This window comes from Phytophthora sojae, assembly GCF_000149755.1.
Source record: "Phytophthora sojae unplaced genomic scaffold PHYSOscaffold_1, whole genome shotgun sequence".
NCBI lineage: Eukaryota > Oomycota > Peronosporomycetes > Peronosporales > Peronosporaceae > Phytophthora > Phytophthora sojae.
This window is the reverse complement of record NW_009258115.1, coordinates 1104766-1131828: the sequence shown is the minus strand read 5'-3', so window position 1 is coordinate 1131828 and position 27063 is coordinate 1104766. Positions and strand designations below refer to the sequence as shown.

General features: G+C 54.9%; 4 protein-coding genes across 4 annotated transcripts; all 4 read right to left on the bottom strand.

The window, feature by feature from the left end:
- Positions 1 to 8797: 8797 nt before the first annotated feature.
- Positions 8798 to 11054, bottom strand: PHYSODRAFT_255248 (hypothetical protein; the record flags this gene model as incomplete). The annotated part of the gene is made up of 3 exons (XM_009515783.1): positions 8798 to 9009; positions 9132 to 9558; positions 9705 to 11054. The coding sequence occupies 3 exons, from the start codon at positions 11052 to 11054 to the stop codon at positions 8798 to 8800; spliced, it is 1989 nt and encodes a 662-aa protein (XP_009514078.1).
- A 2638-nt stretch (positions 11055 to 13692) lies between these two features.
- Positions 13693 to 13932, bottom strand: PHYSODRAFT_412093 (hypothetical protein; the record flags this gene model as incomplete). The annotated part of the gene is made up of 2 exons (XM_009515782.1): positions 13693 to 13768; positions 13832 to 13932. Coding segments are annotated over 2 exons (177 nt in total), but the record flags the coding sequence as incomplete, so codon positions are not given.
- Positions 13933 to 15380: 1448 nt separating this feature from the next.
- On the bottom strand, positions 15381 to 16496 carry PHYSODRAFT_293002 (hypothetical protein; the record flags this gene model as incomplete). The annotated part of the gene is made up of 5 exons (XM_009515781.1): positions 15381 to 15737; positions 15812 to 15969; positions 16006 to 16114; positions 16190 to 16404; positions 16472 to 16496. 5 exons carry the CDS (start codon positions 16494 to 16496, stop codon positions 15381 to 15383), a joined length of 864 nt encoding a protein of 287 aa, XP_009514076.1.
- A 1972-nt stretch (positions 16497 to 18468) lies between these two features.
- Positions 18469 to 19091, bottom strand: PHYSODRAFT_467362 (hypothetical protein; the record flags this gene model as incomplete). Its single annotated transcript, XM_009515780.1, has 2 exons — positions 18469 to 18742; positions 18802 to 19091. The coding sequence occupies 2 exons, from the start codon at positions 19089 to 19091 to the stop codon at positions 18469 to 18471; spliced, it is 564 nt and encodes a 187-aa protein (XP_009514075.1).
- Between the last annotated feature and the right edge of the window lie 7972 nt (positions 19092 to 27063).

Sequence of the window (27063 nt, the reverse complement as noted above, 5' to 3'; positions counted from 1 at the left end):
GTTGCCTAGATCTGCTGACCTTGCTGCAACTCCGTCCGCCTTTTCGCTTCCTGCCTCGGTTCCGTTCCCGACTCGTGTCCGGTGGGTTCCTCCCTCGACCAGCGTGCCGAGCGCGGCTGTGGTGACATCGACTGTCGGCGCCGGAGGACAACCGGGTTCCTCTGCTCCCGATCCGGCGCTTGCTACAACGTATGCTGTGATTGCGCCAAGCTCCACGGCTGGCGTCTCGGCTGCGGGTACAATTAACAGCTCCGCTGCGATTCCGCCTCGGGTTTCGCAGTCTTCTCCGGGTTCGGCCGCTCACCGGCTCTTGGCATGTACTCGTTCCCGGTTTGCCAATCAAGCCCAGAGTCGTCGTGGCCCGTCAGGGGTGGCGTCGACTGTAGTCACCCCAATGCCGAGCACTCCGTCGGTGGCCTCGACCCGGCCAGCGGTTCCTCCTAGCTCACCTGGGATGACTTCTCCATCGGGTCGCCCTTTACGCTCCACTGCGGCTACTGCCCGAGTGTTGAACGCTCACTGCTTGGAGCTGTTAGAGACTCCTGACTATCTCGTCCTCCGGTCCGCTCGGCGTAGCTCTTCCTCTGGTTCGTCGGGCTCGGCTCTTGGATTGAATGCTCCTGGAACCTCAGCACATCCGTTGTCTGTGTCCGAGAGCTCTGAATCTGTGGCTGACGACCCTGGATCTGCTGACGAGCTCAGTTTGGCCGACCCTGACGCATCTCGCCGGGCTTCGTTAGCTTCTGCGCTCCCACCTCCGCGCGGGAAGATCCAGAGCTACATGGCTGCTCGTCAATCGCCTCTCGTTCCGTCCAGCGAGTCAGGTGACTCAGACTCACAGCCGAGTTCCAAGACGCAGAGCGGTAAGGGCAAGCGCAAGCGGAGGCGCAAGCACAAGCTCAAGCACAAGCACGAGCACAAGCACAAGCACAAGCACAAGCACAAACACAAGTCGAAGTCGGCAGGGTCAAAGAAATCGAAGAGGTCTGCGTCTCCGGACTCGGCTAAGGACCCCCGCCCGTCCAAGCGTCAGCGAGGTTCGACTGGGGACTCGGCCGTCGGTCCGGCTGAGGTTTCTGCCGCTTCCAGCTCGACTAACAACTCGGCTGGGAGCTATGGCATCCCATCGAGCACGGCTGTTTCGCCGTCGCCTATTTCTGCTGGTCCAGCTTCAACCCTGTCGGTGCCTATCGTGACCGCTCATGACGCTGGCGCCCACGTTCTCCCTCAGTTGCCTGCAGCTTTACGCTATTCGCTCGCTCAGCTGCGCACTCGAGCTCGACAGGCGGTCGGCCGAGATGCCCGGATCACTCCCCAGCTAGCTCAGCTGCGTGACATCCGCTTCGATATTACGGATCTCGGCGGTGCTGGGAGGCTATCCTCAGCCATCAAACGGCCAAGGTCACTGTGGATGACGCGTCGGGGAAGGGTAGCGTGCCGGTTACGCTCTGTTCCCTCGCTGGGATTAAAGCGTTCGCGGACGTCTACCATCCGGATCACCCGGCTCAGCGGCTCCTTCGTCTGCTTCCCAAGATTCCCATCTTCTTCTACCCTCAAGTCCTCGACGATGCCAAGCGCCGGTTGGCGAACTCGGTGAAGTCGGTGACCTTGATGGAGCGTCTCGCAGAAGTGTTCTTGAAGATCCGCGGGGAGGCTCCGAACTCGGTCTGTGACAAAGAGGGTCCTACCAAGTTCTTCGTAGCACTGTTCGAGCGGTGGTCGAGTCGAGTGTGCTGATGGGGCTACATCCGGCTTTTCACACGGGGCTCCCGTATCACGTGATAGCCGAGATGTATGACACGTGGGTGTTGTACAAGTTGGCTCGCAAGCGTCGAGGCGATGCCCTCCGAAGTCTCATGACTACCCTGCCGGACGACATGTTCACTGCAGTGATGAAACTTCTCGGCGGGCTTGCTGCCCTGGAAATCGATGCGGAGCTCTTCTTCGAGCCGTCGGTCCCGTTATATCCGCTGGTCAATCTCGCTTGGATTCCCGCGGGCAGAGACTGGTGTGCTGAAGCCGAGTCCATAGATGACTCTGAGCCTTGGAGAGCTTGGTGACTGACTGACCCGGCGACCCATCCGTACAACACGTGCTTCCGGACTCGCAACTTGGAGTTCATGGTTTTCGCTCCTACTGGGGTCGACCCGCATATCGTCGAGGATGCTATCGAGGAGGACGTGGATCTCGACGAGCCAGCTCCTCTCCAGATTTCGTTGAGTGCTCCAGTCCCAGCCAACCGAGCTGGGATTCACATCTTTCAAGGTTGTGAAGTCGGCGAACTCGGTTGGGCTGCTGGTGACGTGGATCCGATGTCTCCGCTGATCGGGTCGCCCAACCTGTGCGACCCTTCTCCGACAGCGTCCCTCTTTGGTCCGGCGTCGCCTAGGTCTCCAGCTGAGTCGAGTGCAGGATCGAGTGTCCCTCTGGCTAGTGACTCGGCTATTCCGACCTCAAGCTCAGCGGACTCGGCTGCGCCGACCGCAGAAGCAGCGGATAGATCGGCCGGCTCGGCTGCGAGCACGGGAGGTTCGATTGGTCTTCTCGCAGCGGCTGCTGCTACCGTCGTGTCTTCTGCCGCGCATTCACAGGGTTCTTCGTCTCCGTAACTTGCGGCTCAGCCGCCGAGCTCTTCTTCCTTTCCCATCCTTCTTCGGCGTAATTCATGTAATGTATGCAATTTGACGCAGTAGCTTCCTTCGCCTCAACTCAGCCTGCTGTCTTCACTGAGTTGGCGGATTCATCATTTTGGTGCAATAGCTTTAATCCTCGTCTGCAACTTGGACCATTTGTAGACGGTTTTCACGCTTCTTCTGCCGTAAGTAGTCGAACAATAATCCACCACACGACAAATTCGACAGCGGCTCCCAGGTTGGCTCATCATAGGCGACCCACTTGACCTTGAACTTCCGCTGAGTTCTGGAGGTGCTCGTAGAGAGCGGCAACTCGTCGTCCAGGATGGCTTCGACTTCGTATTCATTCATTGCTTCGTTGGGCTCCCAGCTATCTTCAGGAAGGAGTTCCTCGTCAAAGTCGAGGCGATCCGACTCGGCTAAATCGGCTACTAGCCTAGTTGTCGGTCGCTCGCCGAGTCCCGTGACTGCTTTCAGACGTGACAGGGTAGAAACGGTATTCGCTCTTGTCCGGGAGTTCGAGCTCGTAGGCAAACTCCTCCACCTTCTTCTTCACTCGGAATGGTCCATGCCATCGATGTGCTAACTTCTTGGTCAAGCCAGGTCTGACTCGTTCCATGAACAACCAAACTTGGTCACCTTCCTTGAATAGCGACTTCCTCGACTCGGCTAACTCGCCACCTTCCTCAGTCGACTCGGCTGCTCCCTCGGGTGAGTTCACTGGGGTATCCGTCCCTTCCTCTCCGGCTGGGACAGCTCTCTGCTCGACTCGGCTGAGTCCATCATTGTGTTCCTTCGCTCTCCGTTTCTTCTCCTTCAACTGGAACTCGGCCGCAAGCTTCAACGCCACCTCTCTCTCTGTCGGTTTGCTTCCCTGCGCCATTCGGCTGCCCCCGTTGAGTCAGCTGAGTTGCCCCTGCCGAGCCTGACTGACTCGGTCATCGCCTTGAGTGTAGACCGAGCGTCCCATCCGTGTACCAGGTTGAACGGGGTCTCTCGCCGAGTCGAGTCTCTCGAATTGTTGATGGCATGGACGAGCTTCTCGGCTACGTCATCCCCGTCGGCTTGGAGAGGGTCTTCCACGTACACACTCACAATCTGGATCATGGTCTTCACTGAGCGTTCTTGCTGACCGTTGGCTTGTGGTCGGTAACTCAGCGTCGCTCTCGACTTGGACTGTATCATCTCCGAGAACTTCTGGAACACTTCACTCATGAACCGGGGGTCTCTGTCGTGGCGTACCAGTGATGGAGCTCCAAACCTCCGGAACACGTTCTCTTCGAAGGCCTTCGCTACCTCAAGTGCCCCAGTCTCACTCATCGCCTTAGCAATCACGAACCCGGTGAAGTGGTCTTCAAACAACAGGAGTGCAGTATTGCCCCGCCGAGTCTTCGGCAGTGGTATGACAAAGTCCATCGATACCACGTGGAACGGTCGCTCGGACACCACGTTGCCGGGTGAATAGCCCTTCAGGTGTGGTTTGCTCTTACTGGTACTGCAGTCTTCGCGCGCTTGGACATGTTTGACCACGTCTGCGTACAACCCAATCCAGTAGTAGTCGGCTCTGACCCTGTGGTATGTCCGCACAATCCCTTGGTGGCCTCCCTCGATGGAGTTGTGGCAGTTCTGCAGGATCTCGTCTATCATGGTCGTCGGAACCACCAGTCGAAGGGATAAGCCTAGTTCGCCGAGTTCGCCAGGTGGTCTGGCCTTGCCTTGTCGGTACAATAGCCCGTCTTCGCTGAGCACAAACTCGTCGGCAACTTTCCCAGCGTTGTGAGCTCGGCGATGTGTGAGCTGCGCATAATCCCCTCTCAGGTAGGTCTTCAAGTCGACCCATCGTTGTTCCTCGTCTTGAGCTCTTGCTATTCGCAGGCGGCGCTCAGCTTGGACCACTACCGGATCGATGTCCATGGCGTTGGGCTCCCGGGCTTCTCCGAGCTCGACTACCAGCTCAGCTGGGCTAGCTGGTGGTGCTGCGCTACCGAACTCGGCTTCTACCGTCACCCGCTGTCTAGCAGGCGGAGGTCGGCTATCTCGTTCAAAGTCATTACGTTCGGCTTCCTCATCCGTAGTTGGGTCCGGGACTGGGTGTTCTGCCGCTTCGTCTTCGAAACGGACTCGGTGGACTTGACTCCTTGTCACGGCAGCCATCTCAACACACTCGGCCGGGGCTGCAGCCGAGTCCGTATCCACGTACAGGACCTCAGAGATCCTGTTTAGGGTCTTCAACTCGGCTTTCCGTCCGGCGCTTAGCACGACCTTTCCTGCTTTGGTTTCCAGTGCTTCGGTCGCTAAAGAGTCAGCAGCCGAGTTGTAGAGACGCACTACGTGGAGGTAGCGAGCTGAATTCAGCTTGCTGACCAATTTCTTGTGGCGTGCTAACTCGACTTGCAATGCCTCCTTCTTACACGCGATCACCCCCATGGATTGCTGGATCGCAAGCCGGGAGTCGCCCACGATGATCAAATCCGTCACTCCGCGCTCAATGGCCGAGGTCACCCCATTGTTCATGCCGGTGTACTCGGCTATATTCACCGTGGTCGATGGGAGGTGCGCGCTCGCAGCGATCTCAATGTTCCAGTCTGGCAAACGCCACAGGATCCAAGAACAACTCCCGAACCCGCCGTGTTTAGCAGTCTTCGCCGATCCGTCAAACGACAGGACGTGTCCCTTGAAGTCTCGGGGCACATGCGCATACAGTAATTCTGGGTCCATGCGGACCTCAGCCGAGTTCTTGGACGGCGAAGTGACATGCGTTAGTAGCTCGTTTAATCACACTGTCGGCGTGATGGACGCTTGGAGCAACTGGGCGAAATCCGTGTCCCGTTCGCGGACCGGTTGACCTTTTGGTGGAACGGTGATAGCAGTACCGCAAAGCTGACTGCTCTGCCGTGGAGAGACTTCGACTGGAACACCCATTCGAGAGTCGAGTAGCGGGTGTAAACATGGATGGTCTTCCCGGCGAGCAACGTGTGGTACACCTTGATGAGCTGTAGCAAGGCGAGAACTTCTTTCTCGGCGGGATGGTAGCCGAGTTCATTATCCTTGAGGACTCGGCCGCAGAACCGCACTGGATGGAGCTTCCCGTCGTGGAGCTGCATCAGCGTGCTACTCAGAGCCCACTCATTGGCGAACAGCATAACGTGGACGTCCTCAGCCGAGTTGAAGTGGCGGAGAATGGGTGCGTCGACCACCTGCTGTTTTAACTCGGCGAACGCCGCTTTTGCGGCCGTCAGATCACCGCCGGGTCCGAAATCTTCGTCCTTCAGCTGATAGAGGACAGCCCCATATACAGCCAGGTTCTGGACAAACCGGCCGTAGTAGTTCGGCGCTCCTAAGAATGCTTGCATCCCCTTCTTCGTCGTCGGGAACGGTAGCCCGGCTATCACCAGCATCTTTTCCTGGTCGGCTTGGATTTCAGCCGAGGTCACCCCATGTGACAGGAAATCGACTTTAAGTTGGACGAAGATGCTTTTCGGGAAGCTGACGCTGATGCGGCATTCAGTGAAGCGTTGCAGCAATCGGTCAAGCGTCCCCAAGCAATCGTCGAACGTCCTCCCACCGAAGCCGATATCGTCCACAAACGATCGCCGGTCGAAAACCGGTGCACGGCACGATTCATCAGGTTCACCCGTCCGGAACATGTCGGCTGCTGGGCTGTTAATGAATTCTTCCAATGGGTCAAACTCAGCTTGAGCTCGGCGGTCGGCCTCAAACTTGGTCTGGCCACTGGCTTCAAAGTCGATGTCGGCTGCGAGCCGTTTCCGCTGAGCTTCTGAGGCGGCTTCCGCTTGTTGGATGCGCTTGGCGAACACCTTCCAGCCGCCCTTGGGTTGTACGTAACCCCACAGAGCGTTATCAATACGGCGCTGGTAGATCATTGGGGCATTCTTTAATCCGAAGGCATCCGTAGCCACTCGAAGTGGCCAAGCGCGAAAACAAAAGCCGAGATCCAACGCGCCCGTCCGTCATCATAACCGTCCAGAGCATCCAAAGAGCAGAACCATAGGTACGCTTCCAACTCCGTGAGGAGATCGTCCACTAGCGGCATGGCATACTCCATGAGCAACGTAATCGCGTTTACCAGCTTGTAGTCGATACACAACCGAATGTCGACCCCATTCTTCTTTAGGACAATCACGATGGGTGATGCCCATGGGCTGTTCGAGAAGGCAATTAGCCGAGCCGTAACAGCGCCTTGAGCAGCTCGTAGAACTTGCCGAGATGCTTCAGCGGAACTCGGCGGGCTCGTTGGCGGATTGGCGGATGCCCCTGTACGTCGATGTCACACACTACGCCGTATGCTGGTGGAGGTAGGGCATTACCACTGGAGATCATGATCTTTTCATGGCTCTTCAATACTTCCACCAGCCGAGTAGACTGTGGCCGAGTGTGCGCCGAGCTCCGAACGTTTGGCGCTTCATAGTCGAGTGGCGTCGACACCGCTTCAGTCAGATCGGGCAGGAACGCCAACTCGCGAGCATAGTCTTCGAGCTCCAAGTTCGTTGCTTGGTGCTCGAACTCGGCTGAGTCTCTCGCCGAGTCGCCTCGGCCATCTGTCTCTTCCTCGTACTTGACTGCCAGAAGGTAACGTAAGCGCAGATCTTCCTCCGGGTCTGACGACATGGGCTCGTCGCTCACATCGACCTCATCTTCGAGCCTTGGACTCGGCGGCTTGGGCCCGGGGTCGTCGATGATCGTCTAGTCAGACAAATCGCTGGATTGCTCACTTTCACACTCATCTGCTGCACAGACGTTTTGGCTGGGCGCTTCTTGACCAGCCGTCACTGTGATCTCTTCTCGACTAGGCGGGCCATTGACCAAGTCAGCAGTAGGCTCCGCGCTCAATGCAAATTCCTCAGGCGCTAGGGTAGCGGTAGCCGAGTTCGCTGGCTCTGTCGGAATCGAGGGTGGACTATCGACTGCTTCTGCCTCAGCTCGCTCCTCCGACTCGGCTAACTTCTCCCATTGCTGGGCGCAAGTCAGTACCGAATCCCGCTGCTTGGTAGACGGCCACGTAGTCACCCCTTTCGGTTCAGGGTAGTTTCTACGGTCCACAGCTGACAGCTGTCGAGCCAGCCACTCGGCGTACAGCTGTTGTTCCTTTTGCAGCAGATCCTTATCCATAGCCGCTTCGTAGGCCATGACATGCCAATCTTTGTACTTCGCCGAGTGCAGTCTGACGTAACCATCGGGCGGTAACACCCCATGCGGCGCCCAGGCAACCACTGGGGAATGTGCTGGTCACCACGTCCAAGTCGGCTTAAGGTTGGTCAGGCGAACTCGAGCCACTCGGTTACGCCGGTCGAATACCACGGTCGGTACCCAGTCCTTAGTCCGGCGTACCCAGAAGTCGTGTGTTTCATCACTTGGTTGATTCCTCATCAGCCTGAACTCGGCGGGAACTCGGCTCTCGAGATTCACCGGTTCGGTCGGGCTGTCTGTGATGTAGGGGCCGCCCTTCGGTTCATCCGCTGAGTTCTGGGACCTCACGAGACGTAGGACAACTTCATCTGGCAACTTCGCCACCGAGTTGTACAGATCCAGGCGGATCCCAGCCGGAATCATGAAGTCCGTACCGAGAATCAACTCGACTCCCGCGTGGTGATCGAGGATCCATACTTCAAATTCAAACGTGACCTCCCAGCCGAGCGTCACCTTCACCATCGCTCGTGATATCGTAGCCAATTTGCCTTTCCCAATACCTTGAACGCCAATCTGTTGGTCCTGGCGTGTGAACCGCTTCAACCGCAGCCTCTTCGCGAACCCTTCGCTTATTGCCGACACATTCGCACCGGTGTCGAGCAATATCTTTGTACGCTGGTCGTTCACTGCTCCCATAACGAGAGCTCTCATCCGAACTCGGCGGTCAAACTTTTCTGACAACCACCAGTCGAGTCGCTCCCCAGGGAGCAGCTTCATAACTCTGGTGGCTGTGGTCACATCCGTCGATCGCAGAGTCGCAACTGCACTGCACAATCTTGCTCGGCTTTCTTCTCCACTCTCGCCGACCTCACCATCAAGTCCATCGCTTTCACAATCCAATATGTCTTCTTCTCCTCGGTCCTCGGGCCTTCCTGCCTCACCCACAAAGGCAAACACAAAGTTCGCCTCTACTGCTGGCTCAGCTGACTGTGGCAGCCCGGTATCATCTAACCCAGTCAGTGTTGGCGGGCCGCCGAGTTTAAATCACTCGGCGTGTAGAGGTCCTGGAGGTCTTCAGGTAACTTGGACTTGTCGACATTGGATTTGACAATTGCGGCGAGCTTCTCATAGCGCTGGAACAGCTCGCATTGACCGACATCGTGCAATTGCTTGCAGAACTTGCAGCGACGGCGGCAGTAGTGAACGGAGTGGTTCGCACCACCGCAGGCTGCACAAGGTCCATACGAAGGGCGTTCACGGGAGTCACTGCGCCGCCCAGTCTGGTCACGCCGACCGTATCCTCGACTGGCGCGGTCAGCCGAGCTCGGCTGACCTCTTCGGTGATCACACCTTGGTGTCCCAGCTGAATTCCCTCGGTCCCCCGATCTACGGTCGCGTCGCTGGTGAACCCGGTGTCGATGTAATCGTCTTCCGAGTCTACAGCCGAGTCGGAGTAGCTCAGCTGGCTGCCGTCGCTCCGATCGCTATCCAAGTCGTAGAGGTTGGATCGCCGATTGAATTGGCGTCTCTCGGCCAGCTCGTACGGGTCGTCCTCCAGCAGCGCTGTCGCTAGTCGGTGGTCTCGACCATCGTCGCGTCGGCTTCGTCGGTCATCTCGGCGCGGCTCACTCCGCCGAGCTTCCGAGTGCCTTGGCGAATCGGTGCGCTTGGCTTCTCGGCTGCGGCTTCCGATCAGACGGTCGCGCTGTTTCTTCCGGCGCTTCCCCAGGATCTTCTGGTTGATGATCTTCTCGACCTTCTTGATGTCGGTGAGCTGCTGCGGATAGTGCAGATCCATGACGTCATCATCTCCGCAATGCAACAGGAAGTGTTCCATATGGTCAGCAGCGACCGCCCACCGGCTTCTTACTGGATTTTTGCCGACTTCGCATATCCGTTGAGACGAATGACGAAGTCACACACCAGCTCGTTGTCCTTGCGCTGAGCCGAGTAATAGCGAGCTCGTGCGGACTGGTCAAACTGCGAACAGTAGTAGTCGGCGAATGCCTCACTCAGCAGACTCCACTTCCGTTGCGTCTTCTTCGGGAGTTGGCGATGCCAGCCCTTCGCGCCTCGCTCCAGCTTCAGCGAGAATGGCTCGTACCAGAGGTCTTGCGCTAGCCGAGTTCCTTGCATCTCGTAGATGAATCGCTTCAGCCACTGGAGAGACTCATCCGGTCGGTAACGTTTGCCTTCGAACATTGGGATCTTGTCGAGGGACGCATGGGTGCGAACCTCCAGGTACTGCGTCCGATCGCTTTCAGCGTCATCGAAGCTAAGGTGCTTGATGACGTCCTTCACCGACTCTTTAGCCGAGTTCAGGTACTCGCGTCCATCGTCGCTGTCGCTGAGCTCGGCTGCATCTGCAGCGCCAAACAACTCAGCGTAGCGTCCACTTGGTTGCTTGCCACGCGTTGGCGTCTTCATATGCGAATCTTCAAAATACGGTGTACCCTCAGTCGAGCGGAACACATCGGCTCTCTTGCGTTCGAGAGTCTTCGGTAGGGGAATCCTGCTGGGGTCTTCGACGGTCTTCGGAGTATCAGCCACTCGTTTCGCAATAGTCTGCCGAGTTCCGACAGCCCCCCGCTCGAGGCCAAACGAGACTCTCAACCGACGCTTCCACTTTAGGATTTCGCGTGAAGCTCGGCTGGGGTCCCAATCGCCGAGTAGCAGGCTGTTGGGTCGGCTCGTGCACCGGAACCCCATCGCCTTGAGTAGCAACACCGTGTCTTCGACCAGTTGGTTGATGTCGGTGCTGTTCACCGGCTGAGTCAGCTCGGGCCCCAGCACCGGCCATCTCGCCTGAGCCATCGCCACTGGAGCAAACATCATCATCCACTCGCTCTGAGCTCGCATCTCTTCTCCGAGCCTGCCCAGAACCTTGTTCGCAGTTGGCGTATCCGCATTCCTCGTCGCTCGCGGGATCAGGGGCGGACGTTCCCCTTGAGCGGCGGCTTGATCTTCGTCGTCCGTATCATTGCCGAGCTCGGCCGCCAGGTTGCGCACAACTGGACGTGGGGTACCCATTCGTCCGACTTGCAGCGACAACTCGTCGACTTCGCCGAGTAGCTCGGCTTTCTCCTCATACTCATCCTCAACATCTTCCTCACTTTCTTGGTCTTGGGCATCCTCCTCATCGAACTGGACGGTGCGCGCCTCGTCCGCCGTCGCGTCCGTGATCATCGCATTCGCCGAGTCCGCCGAGTTGGTCAGTCCAACCGAGTTACTTCCAACCGTCGCTGGACTCGGCGTAACAATTCCCTTGACCATCTTCACACTCTCTTCTCTTCTCTTCTTCTCAAACCATGGTTAGCTGGTACCTACGAAACACAAGAACACCCCTGTTCCCGGGTCGCGGCACCAGTTCTGGTATAGCAGTACACACAAAATCGTCAGTTGTGGTAACTTGGCTACAAACACAACAATAGCCGAGCTGGTCGGCTTTGTTGGCCTGCGCCGGGTTGCCCCCGAGCGGTTCGGCCCAACCGGGACAGCGGGTGTCTCGCCTTTCGTCGAGACCTGCCAACCAAGATCACCCCTCCAGAGAGCTGCCGAGTTCGACGGCCTCTGTTCACTCAACCCTGTGCCCTCCACCAAAGGATGGACGACGGCGCACGGAGCGCTTTTACAGGTCGCCGAGAGCAAAGGCTTCTCGACTCAGCAATCAGTACCCGGGACGTACGGGAACACCAGCTCGCAGCGGTGGCGAGACTTTTCCTTCGCGCTTGGCGAGACACGCGCCCAACCCGGGCCGACCTTAATCTCTTGGCGCTGCCAGCCGAGTACCCTACAAGCTATGCCTCTCGGGTACCGGCAGCAGACATAATCCGGCCCCGTGCAGGGACTTACCGGAACGTGTACACGTGTTGTGGACCTAGAAAATTCTGCTCTGTTGTTTGTTATCTCTATTGGGCGCCCTGAAGGGGCGCCTCCACTATTCCTAAGTTCCTATACAAATACCAAATGAAAGTGGGCGGTTTTGGATCTCGGCCGACTCTTCGCTGAGCTCGGCGACGCTTGAGCTCGGCTGGTCCGGATAAGCTATCCGGATAACCCTTCGAGCTCGGCTGAGCCGGATAAGGTGTCCGGATAAGCTGGTGAACTCAGCTGAGCTCGGCTACCGGTACAGTGTACCACTCCAGCCGAGTTGGTCGCGCGAAATCTGGTGTTTCCTACACCACAACTATGCTGTCTCGATGTTTGTCAGCCGCTACGCGCTCCTGTAAACAGTGAATTTGTGAAAAAGGCGCAAAAAAATGTGAGGAAACGTGAGACCATGGAGCCATATACTGGTGTTTTTCGGCGCACGAATGGAAGGTCATGCGTTCATGATCTGATTGAAATCGTGAAGTCCGAACGCCAAAAGAAGCTCCTGCTCGAACATTGTCATGTGCACTGGCGTACTTTAAGAGGCAGAGATAGCGAGCGCGAGCCAAGAATATTGGAGCCAGCATCTCTTCGCACCACAAAGAAGGCCAGGCGTAGCAAAGCAGGGCCTCACAAGAAGAGCCACGATGAGTCTGGCACTGCTCGAGACATCCTACGCTTGCCGAACGTGTGGATTTGAACCATCCAGCACCGCCGCCCCGGTCGTTAACTCCTGCTGGCCGACGTTTAACCTGAACTGACTTTTCTAACACACCACTAGTCCCGCTACTACCGTCGCTTAACACCGTGTTGGTCAGACAAGCGCAAAACCAAGACTCGCAAGCACTCGGCAACACAGCTTTGGTTTCTCAGACCCAAGATTCGAGCGCGCGCAGTTTCGACGACACAGCTTCAGCTCAACAAGCACTAGATCTACGTGTACAGATTCCATAATTCTTCGACTACAATCCGCCAAGAGCTTGGGGATACGCAGGAAACAGGCCATTCTAGATGATAAAAAAGGTCCTGTGCCACACAGCGGTCCATAACAATACATAGGAGTGCATAAACCACTATTTTAGCTGCAAAGTTTAAAATGGACTTTCATTTTACCCCAGCGTTTTCGTAATTTCCACGTTGTCGTTATTTTTCAACGTCATAGTGCCTGGTGTATGATAGTACCTGGTGCTTCATCAGCTTAACCCCTTGAACGCGGAGGGGTGACAAGGACGTGATAAGAAAACGCCTTATGCTGTTCTGAAATATACGATAAAGTACGATATAGTTTATTCTTGTCAAGTTTTGCCCTTTTTGCGCGCGAGTTGTTGCTAAGCTCCTCGATAATAATTCCCGCAAAGATGATGTGCACTGAAACACGCTCGTATAAGCCAATCCCAGCAACTTCTAGATCGTGATATTTGTGAATTCGGGGGGCAGGAAAGCATAGAGCGTGTTGCTCGCCATTGCGTTCTGCACGCAGTCAGGCAAAGTCAAGAGCGACAATGCGCCGGCGGCAGGAGGCGAACATCTCCTGTGTTCGCAAATGTCATGAAGGGACTAACTGAAATGAATCCAAGTGCATTGTCTGGTTTACTCAGCTCACTACTCGACCGCTAAACCTCTGTCTCTGATGTGGCTTGCTGCTGGCGCAAATTCACCATACTCCCAAACAATGTGCCAGATCTGCGAGCACTTGAACCCTTCGTTCTGTGGGTGGCCTTGTACCTTGTTGCACAATGTAACGAGCCCTCGCTTACCCTCTGAACAAGTACGTTGATGTGCACCCTCTTTTTTTTCTTCCGGCTTGTACCGTGCATCGCCTTTGTCGAAGGCGCTGGACGCCGTTGCTCAAACGCGCATCGGTTGGCTGCGTGAGAGCGTGCTCGACTTGCGTTGCAGTAGGCTGCTCAGCTGCGCCTTGGTCTGTGGATGATGCTCGCGCTCGCGTGAAGCTTTCTTCCGTCTCCTCTACCAGCTCCTTGTGAAGTTGCGCTAGGAACTCGAACTGGGAGTTCTTCTTTGGCTTTTTCTCCCACACATGACGGTGAATAATGTAGGCGTTGACCAACGCCATGTCGAGCAGGCCGCGAAAGAGCCCCTTGTAGTACTTGTTGAACCTGTTGAACGGAACATCATAAGTTAGTAAAAGTATACACTTCATGTCAGCTTATCAGTGATACCTGATAGACCTCTGCATCGAGTATGCTTGGAGACGCAGTTGATCGTGTCGAACTGCACCCTCCATGTAGCGCTGATACACGGCGACGAGGCCAGGACACGGCACATTGCTGGGAGTTCCGGATCGTTCTCTCCGCCGAACCGTTGTTAATTCTGCCACCACTTGTGACGATAGGAAGTACACGATCGTGTTGCCGGCCCACATTGTCGCTACGAGCCCTGGGTTCGACTTCGCCACTGCCATCTTGAACGAGCCACGAGGGGCTCTTGCCTGGCGCTTCTTTTTGGGGTAGTTTAGAGCTTCACACCAACCTTTCCGGTCGGTTTGAATTGCTCCCACGTAGTTGAACCCCATGGTTCGGAGCTGTTGCGCCAGCGGGATCGACGTGTAGTACCTGTCGGCGATGACAAGCCGGCGCCTTTCGTAGGGAAGGGCTAGAAACACATGCAATGTTACGAATGACAGCTGCAGGACCGTTCTTGGTGTCCATCGCTTAGAGCCTTCCGTGTCACCAGATCTACCAACGTCCAGCTCGACTCTAATTGAAGTGCCACAAACATATCAGGTGAGGATATCAGTCTATAATAATGCACAACATGTCAGCACACACACCTCTTGCAGTATCCAGTCTCGGCACAGCATGTCATCACGCACTTCGAGCCCCAGTGGTGGGGTTTGTCCTTCATGAATGTCCTTGTCGGATTGCGCCGATTGTGGGAGGGCAACACGCCTTCATCAATCGAAATACGTGATCCCAGCACATAACTTTCTTTGAATGTCTTCTCCAGTGTCTCTAGCATCGACTGGATCTTCCAGGCTCTATCCGTGGCTGCAGCGGGCTTGGTGTTATCCGTAAAGTGGATGAACCGGGCGATTTCGCGGAATCGGTCCCTTGACATGAATCTCCCAAACGTGCCAACAGGAAGGACGCCAAGTTCCCTCGTACCCCAGTGCTGGTCCATCTGCTTGCACGCGACTCAGCGCATGAGCGAGGATCAAACCAACCCATTGTACAACTTCGTGTGGGGAAATCTTCTGAAATTTCTCAAGGTTGCTTCGCAACTTCGCACAACTACGCTGGCGCCGATTCGCCACCAATTGCTTCTTCTCTTCCGTCTTCCGCAGCCGTGCCTCAAACGTTTGCCTCCAGTACAGGTTCGTCTGCGCTGCAATCTTCCTCCAAAAGGTTTTCGGTAGGGAGTAGTAGAAGAACTTGAATGGCGACTTCGATGCCTCCATGATGTTGCGGGATGGTCCGCAGTAGCCGTCGTACATCTTGTTGACGATGGGATCGTCTGTAATCTCAGGATTTCTGTTGTCTTCCAATACCTCCCAGCCGGAAAGCTTCATTGCGTCGAGTTGAGCGTCGTTGTAGACTTCGGATGACTGTCAGCATAATACAATAGTTAGTTGGCGATCGATTCAGCGTAAACAGAGTTGACAATGTATTCTCACCTTGAATGCTCATGTGCAAACGCTCGAGTTCGTCACTACTCATCAGCGCCCTCAGACGACTCACTTCGCGTTGCAAACAGTCTGTTTTGCATGGATCACTTATCCACATCACTAACATCACTGGAAGCCTCGGCGGAGTCTTCATCGCACTCTCCGTTCGGGTCAAGCCCGTTGTCGCCACTGGGCTCGACAAGGTTGGGGTCCAAGACATCAGTGTAGTCAAAGCGTAGCGGAGACGTCCCGCTTTGATCTCGCAGAACAAAGCGCGTGGTATCGTCACAAACGACGTGCGCGTCGGCATCCTTCGTTTCTCCATCCCTTGCAGTGCTGGTAGAATTACCGACGTCATCGTCATCGTCTTGGTCGGGATCGTAGGCTTCGTCCTGAGAATCTGCCGTCACGTCTGCCTCGCTGGCGTCGCTAAGATCGCCGGCACTTTCTTCATGCAGCCCCTCCGCGTCTACGTTTGTCGCTGCCGATGGAATGGAGCCAACTTCCATGCCAGCATTCACGGCCACGGTTGTACGGGGCCAGCTTCCATGTCAGCATTCGCGGCCACGGTTGTAGCATTCGCGTCAGCAACAGTAGCGGCTGTAGCGTCTGTGCCGGCATTAGAGTTCGTAGCAACACCATGTTTGTGTTGCTGGTGGTTTGGCCTGCTTAATATACAAAATATAAGCATTTCTAGTCAGTATAAGATCAGAGTAAACAACAGCATACCATCAAACGGTATACCTTCTGAAGCGGCACCAGAAGCAGCATGCAGAGGCGTTGACGTTGTCGATGGCGGCTCTACCGCGTTTACGTCGGTGTCTGTATCCCATTTATTCTAGGCAACGTTAAAGGGTAATCCAAACATCAATAGAGCAAACGCCATACCGGTGCTGTTGTGGTGGACCCATACCTTATCGAAGGCGGCGAGCTCTCGGCGCCGCTGCATGGCTTTCTCGTTTAGCTGGTTCTTCGTCTTCTTCTTCGGCGCCTTGGCAGCTGAGCGACTAGACGTCTGCGCAGACTCCGTCGATTTCTTTGGTCGCTTAGCAGGACGGGGATTGCTCGGTGCCTTGCGCCCAGGTGGCTCGGGTTGTGCAGGTGGCTCTAGGATCACGGTGCTGGGAACTGTATCGAAACAAGTCAAATCATAAATAATGTGTCGTACAACTGAATACAATATGAATGCATATACTTGTGTTTTGATCGGAGCGCACCATGACGTTCGCGATGTTGAGTCTAGAGCACCGCTCCTTGTCGGAGCGCACATAGGCCATCAACTCGTCCTCGCCGTTGAAGAAGTCCTCGCCTTGTTTACCTCCTCTCCGTTTGCGCCCTGGTTTGATGTAGTTGTGGCTAATCAGCACAATAACCGCATACAAACCAAAGCGAGCATACGTTAGAGCATTCTACAAGCCACACTGGTCGTACTGGATTTGGATCCCGTTTCAGTGCCTCTAGTCGGATCCCAAGCCGGGCCGCGCGGTTGTCGCCGCTGCTCAAAGGACAGGCGAGACCAGCCGCGGGTCCATCGGGGATCTTGAGAAGTAAGGTATCCATGACCTCGTTTGGGCTTGACCTAATGAGCGAGATACCCCACTTCCGGCGTAGATAGTAGGACTAGTTTTGGCTTTTCCGCTTCTCCTTCTTTTCAGCAGCTCGCTTCTTGATAGACCGCTTGTCGCACTTGAACTTCTTGATCTAGTGGCGCTTCAACGCGTATGGAGTAGCGAACTCCTTCTTACATTTTGAGCAGCGCGCACTTGCCGCGCTGCCACGCTGGTCCTGCCTCCCTGGCATCGGAATCTGATTTGTCCTGAGCCAACTACCTTAGGCCCGACCAAAATTTAGTGTGAGTCAATTTTTGGGTCCACTTACTCTATTGCCTATTTTATGGTACCTCGAGCTCTGGAAACTTAAGCTCCGTAGTTTTTCCCGTGTACTCTGTCACACAGTAGCCCGAGTTTTCCTAACCACTCGCCGAATGGCATACGGCGGTCAACTGGAGAACGCGTGAAAAACACATAGCAAATCAAGGAACCTTCTAACAAAGCATTCTTGGGGTTGCACCCCAGACCCTGCAGTAGAAAAACTAACTTCGAGTTGCGGCAATGGGTCCATTAGCTCGAATGCTCGTCGCTGGACCCGCCTTCGCAAATATCGCGTGGCCCAACTCCTCTCCTCGCACCTGCCTTCTGATACGTGTTTTACACTTTTTGTTTTATTAATATCACAAATAGTTTTTTTTACTTTTCGGGAAAATCCCAGAATGTGACGAAAATTTGTGCAAAAGGTGATACTGAATGATTATCAACCAGGACCCTTAGTGGGTCCGAGACCTGGTCTCGCACAATCTCCCTTGCACGAAGACCTGGGAGAAATAACTGATAGCTGGTACGCAGCTCCGTTTTACATAATCACCTGGATTTACATGTCGAGTGCATTGTGGTTTATCCGTGTCAAACTCCCATTTTTCTTCGTCAGTGAGTGCGGTGTTGGGGTCGTCTTTGAGTGTCTGGGGGCAGCAGCTACGGCCCCACAACTGTCACTAGCGGTGATGTACGTCTGGAGGCTTTTATGTGTTCCCATCATGCAGAGTGTCGTGGTGATTAACGAATCGTAGGGGGCAGCAGTGAGCTGTTCAAGCTACTAAAAGAGCTACGGAAAGCGAGAAGAGCAGGAGAAGCACCTCGAGGGGCTCTTTGCTACTGACCAGAAAGATCAGGCACAAGAGCGGAGACGAGGAGACGGACGACGATGAAGTGGCAAACCGCGGGGAGATTGTGCGCTCCGTGAATGCTAAGCTGGAGAGGCATATTTCTTGTTCGTAAGTCGCACACGAGTAGCGGAAGGTAAGCCAAGGTAAGCGCAAGGAAGGCATCGAGCGGCTGGCTGAGGATGTGGGATAGCATAGTGCACGTATTGTCATATCCACGGCTGCATGATAAAGCTTGACTCAAGAGGTAGTATGGTGTTTTGCAATTCTCTATCTGGCGCGTGTAACGTGGAGTGCTGGTGATGCACTCGTCGAGCTTGAGAATTTCATTGCGGTGTATTAAAAACAATTAAAACAAAAACTGCAGCAGATAGTAAAGAGGCCTCGTGCACGCAGTTCGCTCTTTCAGTCGAGCAGTAACTACTCATTTCTGCTGCATTGTTGCTGACAAAATGAATATGTATTGAAAGCACCGCTTAAGAGGGTCGACGATCTAACCCTGCAATTGTTTGGCTACGCTCAAGAGATTGCTGTGGCCATGCAGGCGAAAGCCTGCTGTGAAGTTCATTGCGGTAAGCGGAGGCTTTCGTGACATTGAACCCCGACGCGATCCACGACGCATTATCCTGCTGTATGGAAGCAGGTTTTTCTTCGGCAACACGCTTTGAAATCACCTCCATGTAGTAGAGCACGTAAATTCCACATTCCACCATGTTCGACTGTTGGGGGGTTGTGTCAAACGCGAAGGCGCTTGACGCAAAAGCAGTGGACTCTGACCCTATTGTTTGTCGTGAACTTTTGCCAAGAACCACTCTAGCACGTCAAACGCGTAAGCAGAACTATGAGCCTTTCTTAGCGAGTTCACATGGTAAAGCTTCGTGGGCTCGGCGGTCGTGAAGTTCTCAACGATAACCAGGCTCCAGTGATTGCGTCCAGACACAGGCAGAAGTACATAGCGATAGGTACTCCAGTCGAACTGCTCTGCCAACTCTTCGAACAACCGCAGTTTCAAGCGTGGGTTTCGGGTGTACCTTGCAATTTCTATCAGTCCGTAGAGCTCAGACCCACAGCAGCAAACCACGCCTTGCTCTCTCGCCATGAACCGGTAAATGAAAGAGTCCAAAGCCGATTGTGTCAACGGACGCTCTGGTAACAGACTGTCCAAATCGTGCGGGTATACATGAACGACGCGCTCTGCTTGGGGGGCTTTCCACACGACCAGCGGGGTATTTTCTGACGACCGCGGTCTGAAAAACTTGTTCGGGGCGGCACGCTTGGTTTCATGCTTAGGCTGGCTTAGCACGACAAATTCGGCATCATCGTCGCTTGTTGCCCCTCCAGCATTCTCCTCCTCGCTGTTCGCGCTATCAGATTCATGGCCTTTGCTGCTCAGCTTGCTGTCTAACTCGCTGTCCGACGCACTGCTCAAGCTGTCAACGCTGTCGCCGTCGCTGCTGGCATCACCAGATCTTTCACCCGCGCTTGTGGTGCTCTGATCGACATCGCTCTGACTGGTAGCGTTCTTGCCGTTGGTGCTTGCAGCATCCTCACTGCCTCCTTTGCTGCAGGACCTGAAACCAGCATTTCCACCTGAGTTACTTGCACTTCTAGCAGTAATCCCGTCGCACGTTATCTCTGAGTTGGCACTAGCCCGGTCGTCCCCCGTGACGACAGCTGCACTAATACTTGCCACACGCTTCTTCTTTAGCGTTGGGCGTTGGCCTGTGGTTTTCTTGCAAGCGTTGTATTTGTGGTTGACGAAGACAACCAGCGGGTGTTTGATCGCCAGTTGACGGTGACATGTCCACAGCTACAACACCCTCTCCGGTTGCAATTTCTGTGTTCTGATCAAGCCAAGGCCGTTGAGCAGTGGTGGATTCGGCGGGCAAAAAAAAATCCTCAGGGGCCCTGGTCGCTTGTCGTACTCCATCAACGTGGCGAGATCGCGCTGGGCCCAACCAGTACAAATGGCTCAAACGTCTTGAACTGACGACGCTGTAGTTGTCTCGGTGGTGGTACATAGCTTCAAAATCGGGGTCGGATCGAATAGCTCTGCGAACATAGTTACGAAGCGTGGTGTCTGCGGAGGTGACGCTGGCGAGCGTTTCTTGCACATCGCTCGAGGCCTCGGCATCGGTGTACAACGCCATCTGCGTTGAAGCTGCTCTTAGATGTTGTGCGGTATACCTCGCAATTACTTCAACTCGCCCTCGCTCGACGGTAGGCATGCCGACAGCTATCTAGGCCCCCATGCACTCCACAACTGCGGCCGAGCGTGCCACAACTTGGTCAAAGTCCCCTGGTCGGATTGCATACCCAAGGGAAGTGATCTCGGAGCAGCAAGTCCGCTTGAAACTCATCAAATTCGCGGAGTCGCGATCGGGGATGCTGGTCGATATGTAACACTGCATGTCATCTCCGTCGTTACTTCTTCGTGCACTTCCTCCGGGGTGGTTACATCTGCTGGAACCATTCTTCGATACCGAGTCCGGTCTTGACGACCGTCGGCTATCCCCGTCGTGTTTCCGTCCAGCGAGAAGCATGTGTCCAGATTGTCGAGCATGTACTTCCTCCGGGTATCAGGGCGCTCGCCTAGTCAGCAGTTTCGCAAGCCCCTACCTGCACGAGATCGTAACCAGTTATATGCAGCTTTGTTGACCCCGGAATCGTCTTGAGCAGCTTGTTCGCGTGCAAAGCGTGCGGCGCTGGAAGAGGCGACGTCTGAGCCATGGTCACTAGCGTAGACCCAAAACCCTCTGTGACACCTCATCCGGAGCGCGATGGCTTTAAGTTTTGCGGCAGACGGATAATTTGGCGCTGAGATCGGTCGATTCCCCGCGTCTTGTCGTGGCGCGTGCCCCAACCATCCCTATTTTGCTATCGCAATGTCACATTGCACCAAGTGCCGCGATGACACGCTGGCGTAGCTACCGCAAAGCATTGTTGCACTATCTACCACAGCGGTACAGTACAGTACCTACCACAAAGGTACACGGCGGCTGTTACCGCAAAACTTCTCTTCGGTACATACCGCAACAGCTCGCTGCGGTACCGCACATCGTCACTGAGGTACCGCACATTGATACCGCAGTAAGTTGCGATACAGTCGTTTTCGTAATTTATACAGTGCTCTCACCGGTGTATCCGGCATTTTGTTCGCTGCCACTACCAGCCAACTGTAAACCTAGTTCATGCGCAACCTGGTCTACATGTTGAGATAACTAGTTGAGCGACTTGTGACGGGTTGGTCGAATCGCTTCAACGTCTGCGAGAGGTTGATCAATAGCTTCGCTACCGTGTATCCCATTCTTCTCGCGATATACAGCAGCCTTTTTCATTACCAGATCAATCACCTTGCGTTGTCGATTGAAGAAACGCCTTTCATGGCTATCACACCCTTTCGTGCCAAACTTTTCTTCAAGGTGTTTAACCGCGTAACCACCTGGAAGTCCGTACAACCACTCGTTCCACAACTCGCGGACCGTTTGAATACCACGGCTAAGCTTGTAGCTTACAACGTCTGAGGAGCTGTCAGCCTCGGCGACGGTCTCGCTGCTTAAGGGTATATCAGCGGTTGGCTTCTCCAGCTGGCCCCACCAACAATTTTAACTTGGAGAAGCGCCGACCCATTGCTTAGTGGAGAAAGTATTTTGACGACATCAGCAAGAGTTCTTTGAACACCTTCCAGACTTGTTTGAATGCCGTTTACTGGTGCTTTGAGTTCCTGGTAAACGCCATCAAGCTTTGCTTTTACCGCGGGCATTGCTATTTCCAGTTTTCTCTCACTTGGATCATCAACGGAACTCATAGCAGCCTTTACATCTCTCTTGAATCTCTGAAACGATTCACTGTTGAAAATCGCATGATTCCATATTGGACGCCCCGGCATTTGATCAGCCAAAACAACCGCGTCTTGGAGTATCACAACCCGAAGATATTGCAACAGTTCGAGAAATCCACCACCAGCGATAGACCGTTCACACTCCCCAGCATGCATCTTTGCCCAATCTTCTATCGATGGGAAAAGCTTCTGCTGAAGATCTCGCGGTGGTTCTACACAGGCTCGAGGTATAAAATAACTTCTTCGGGTAGGCTCAAAACCTGCCAAAGTGCGCATCGCTTCTCGTGGGAGTGACGTGAGGTAGCATTTTCCATGGCCTGGCTGTTCTACCTCCCCAATCGGCGAATTTGGGCCTCACTGCCCCCCCCCCCCCGAGGTCCGCCCTCCTAGCACCGGAGCCTCTCCCTACATGCGTTTTAGCGCGACTGCGAAGACCAATGTTCTCCATAGCACTAGCAATGGCTTCTCGGTGAACTTTATACGACATCGGTTTTGTTGGACCTTTCCCCGTTTTGAGCAGATTCACGGGATACCATTGTTCTGACTTCGAAAAATCGGGAAAACACTCCAAATCGACATGCCACTGCCAGAAAATATAAAACCCAAGTAGGCCGTGGGGGCATATATCGACATTCTTGTTCCTCATACATGCGCCTACTTCGATCCGCCCCACTTGGTTCGTCTTGCCTTGCCTCATAACCATCACCAAGGCTCGACATGCCGAATAGCCTTCATTTTCCAGTGGAATTGAGTGGAGAGCCGCTAATTCCATAAGACGGGCCAATTCACCACGTATAAGCGCAAAATGGGACAGCAAAAATACCAGCAAATTTCTTGAACTTATTCCAGAATCTCTCCGTGATGTCCAAAAAAGCGAGATTTTTCTGGATCTGCCCAGTGGTCGTATAGCCGTCCAGCACCGCGATCGGTGAAGTTTTTCCGGCGCCGGTCATCCTCTTCATACTCCGTATTTTTTAGAAGCGTAGTGACAGCATCATCCCGTAGAGAAGGGTAGTTATTAAGCTTCAAGCATTTTTGCTGCCGCCACAAGTCTACCATAGCAGTAACGTAGCTGTTAACGGAAGACTCGCCATTTTTTTACATCTCCCCTCGCGGCCTTTGCGACGCTTTTCTCGCCCAATGACGCACTCTTCGAGAAAAAGATGAACCTTGGGTCCAGTGACCGTGTGTCGAGTGAGGTCGTTGAAAGCCGCGCCCACCATTGCTTGAACTCGTGTTGCTTGTTCGTGTACGCCCGGGAAGTGTTTTGCGGGCGAATATTCGATGCCTTCGAGTACGTACGAAGCACCGATTCCACTAGCTGGACACTCATTCGCGTTTCTTCTGCCATATTGTCTGCAGTGGTGCTCTCGTGCGATGCTAGTGCGGCCTGGTTTCTTAATTCTCCCTTGCTCCCGAGGAACGGTTGTGTTCAGTTCGCCACATACCACCCACATTTATTGTATTTTTTATCCAATAAGAGCGCAGAAGACACGTCGGCAAATAATTTCGTTATTTGACGGATTTCAGGGCAGATAAACTTGGTTATGTACCCTCTGTAGCGTATCCTGTTAAGGACCGCGCCCGGACCCCGGTGTTGATAAAGATCTGTATCAAAAGCATACCTACCAGACTAAGCAGCATTCCCTAGGCCATTGGGCCGAGATATGTATTGTTATCAGGAGTAAGGCAGCTATGCCGTCGGCAAATGCATCATGCAGCGCAGGCAGAGTCGCGCAAGCGACGCAGAAGGCGACCATACTCATACAGGTCAACTATCATCAAGGGCGATGCCTACACTGGCACCGGCTGGCCACGTTTACCCAGTGCTATACTCGCACAATTGATGCATCAGCGACGCGCATGGCATTCGCGGGCTGCCTGCTATCGACGGTCAAATGCTCTTGGCACACATCCTTGTCTCACCACTCAAGCTACTGAATTGAGCAAAAATATTAGAACAAATTCAACGAACTCAGGTAGGTTGTTTCCCTCGGCGGCCTAGCAGCTATCCTACGATTACCAACTCAAAAATTAGATTCCATGCAAGTGTGATTTATTCAAGAATAGCAAAGGCTGGATAGTTAAAATTTCTTTTAACCTTAGATTTTACGGACATTGGGATTTATCTGGTCCTGACAATCAGACCAATGCTAGCAATACAAAACAATGATCATTTTGGTTATAGAGGAGAGAAACACTTATTTTGCACCGTTCTACTAAAATAAAACCATCAACAAAATACACTCTGTTTAATCTATTGATGAATTTAACTGCCGCCTGTATTCAAACAAGCGTGCCAACTCCCTCCCCCCGCACACCTATGATATCCTTTATCGGTTATTCCGTTCTGTATTCTATAAAGTAGAAGCCCTTACCCAAATAGAACTCCCCCCTCGTAAAAGCCGATGAATGTTTCGGGGGCTCTAATAAATAGTAATCCGGGTATTATTCGGTAAAATACGTTAATTATAACCTTCCAATAAAGATCTGAAAGCCCCACTACCAGGTATACACATACAAAAAATAGCATTATTTTCCACACTAACAAGGGGAACACTATGTAGCCAGTAGAAGTCTCTGGACAGCGACGAGAACGTCTTCTCGCGTCCGAGGTGGCCGCCGCACGGCGTGTCATTGAACTCGTGGATCAGCCGAGCTCGGAGATCGTCGTCCAGAGGAACGACGATGCGTGGGGGATCTTCACGGTCGACGCCGTACGTGAGCAACTCGCCGTCCAGCGAGTAGCGGTCGACGCGGGGGCGGCTGCGTGGAGACAGCTTGGGCTTCGCCACGGGACCAGGGCCTCGCAGGAACTGGATCAGCTCCAAGCAGGACGCGTCCTCTTGGTACGCGTCCACGACCAAGTCACGGAGCGGACTGGTCGCTGCAACCTCAACAGCAGCGACGTTTTCGGCAGTGCGTACGGCGCACTCGTCGTCGGCCTGGTCGCCAACTGCGTGGCGACCTGACTGCACGTAGTTAGACCGACGCGATAACGCGTCGGCAAGGATGTTGGTCTTGCCCGTCTTGTAATGCACGACGAAGTTGTACTCGCAGAACAGGGACAACCAGCGCGCCATGCGCTGGGACAAGTGGGTGCTCTTCGTCGCTGTCCTCAACGACGCGTGATCGGTGCAGATCGCGAACGTCTGCTCGCCAAGGAGATACACGCGGAACTTGATGAGGGCGTAGCGCATGGCGAGCAGCTCCTTATCATGGACAGGATAATTCCGTTCCACCGGCTTCAGCTGACAAGACTGGTAGCTGATGAACCGCTCGCGTCCTTCGTCATCAAACTGCATCAAGGCGCATCCGATCGCAAAGTCGCTCGCGTCGCACACGACCGAGAAGGACTTCGAGTGGTCTAGAAGCATGAGTACGGGCCCGGTTGACATGCTCGACTTCACCGCGCCGAAGGCAGCTTGGTGCTCGGGACGCCACGACCACGTGGCGTCTGCCTTGAGTAGTTGAGACAGCTGGCGGATCGTCGAAGCGAAGTCCTTCGAGTAATGGTGAAGATACGTGGCGAGCCCCAGCCACTGCCGGAGCTGCTTCTGGTCCTGCGGCGTCGGCCACACGCAAATGGTCTTGATCTTCTCGGGGTCGGCGCGGACATCGTCCTTGCTGACGTAGCTCCCGAGCACAGGGATCTCGGGAGCGCAGAAGATGCACTTCTTCAAGTCGGCGTGCAGCTTGTTCTCCTTCATCACCTCGAAAACCTTGCGTAGGTGTTGTAGGTAGACCTCAACGTCCGTCATGCCGTCCTCGGCACGACTGTGAATGAAGATGTCGTCGATATAGCTGGGCGCGAAGTCTCGGTACGGCCGAAGCAAATTGGACACCATCCGGTTGAAGGTGGCGGAGGGCGTTCTTGAGCCCCTGCGGCATCACGAGCCATTCCCACAACACCCCGCTGGGCGTGCTGACCGCTGTCAGCGGCACATCGGCTTCGCGCATCAAGATCTGATAGAAGCCATCCATCAGATCAATGGCACTGTACTTCGTGCTGCCAGACATGGTGTCCAGCGCCATGTCCTTCCTCGGGATCGGCGTTTGCGCCGGTATGGTGGCCTCGTTGAGCTTGTTGGAGGTGTGGACGATTCTCCAGCCCCCGGTTGCTTTCTTCACGCAGAACGTCGGACTCGAGTGCGGCGAGAGACCCTCGCGAACGTGGCCGGCTTGCCGGCGACTCTCGAAGAAGGCGTCAATGGCTCCGACTTGGTCGCGAGGATGCGGCCACTGCCGCGTCACGCAGTACTTCGCACCGGGCACGAGGTCAATCTCGTGGCGTACACCGCGGTCGGGTGGAAGAACGACTGGAACCTTGTCCGGGAAAATCTCCATGAACTCGCGCACGCGCGGACCGACTGGTTCGCCGGCCGCTTCGAGCGCCGGCAACGACTGAGCTGCGTAGCGGGCTTGGCGGGCGTTCTTCGGCTCGGCTCCTTTTGGGCGCGTCCTGGCGTCGGAAGCTGGGTGACGCACTGGTTGCGACGCCGACGCACTGGTTGCGACGGCCGAAATTGACTCGGCGTCTTCGGCGACGATCATGCCCACCTTCTCGATCTCGCCCTTCTTCAGGTCACGGAGGAAGGGTTTCCACGAGAGCCCAGGCAGCCGAGTGATCTCGGCGGCATCGCACGACAGACGTGTGACTTCGACGTCGCGTACACGCGGAGCCGCCTCCGCGTCGTCCCCCACCAGGACTGAGATCACATCAGCCTCAGCCTCAACAGAGTCCGCCGATGGCGTACGAGGACGGCGCGGGTTGCGACGTCCGCGACGTCGGGTCGGACGTGGAGTGTTGTCCGAAGCTGCCGATGAGAGCCCACGCTCGACCACGGCCGCTGAACTGGGGCGCCGGGACACAACGTAGGCGCCTGGACGCGGGTCATTGGACACGACCGGGTCGACTTCATCAGGGATATCCCGCTCGACCACACGCGGGAACCCATGCTCGACCGCGCGTGGGAGATCACGCTCAGCCACATCTTCTCGCTCTTCAACGTTGGCGAGCTGCTGCTCGTCCTGACGTGGCTCGACCACGTCATTGTCTGCTTCCGAGAACAGCTGCTCATCGAGACGTGGGAACCCATGCTCGACCACGTCAGACACGTCCTGAGGCTCCTGCTCAGGACCGGCGCAGGTTGCGAGTTCGCACACCGCACACGAAGGGCCATCGCTTGCCTTGTGCGCAGCATGGGTCATGGAGTCGGGGTCCATGACG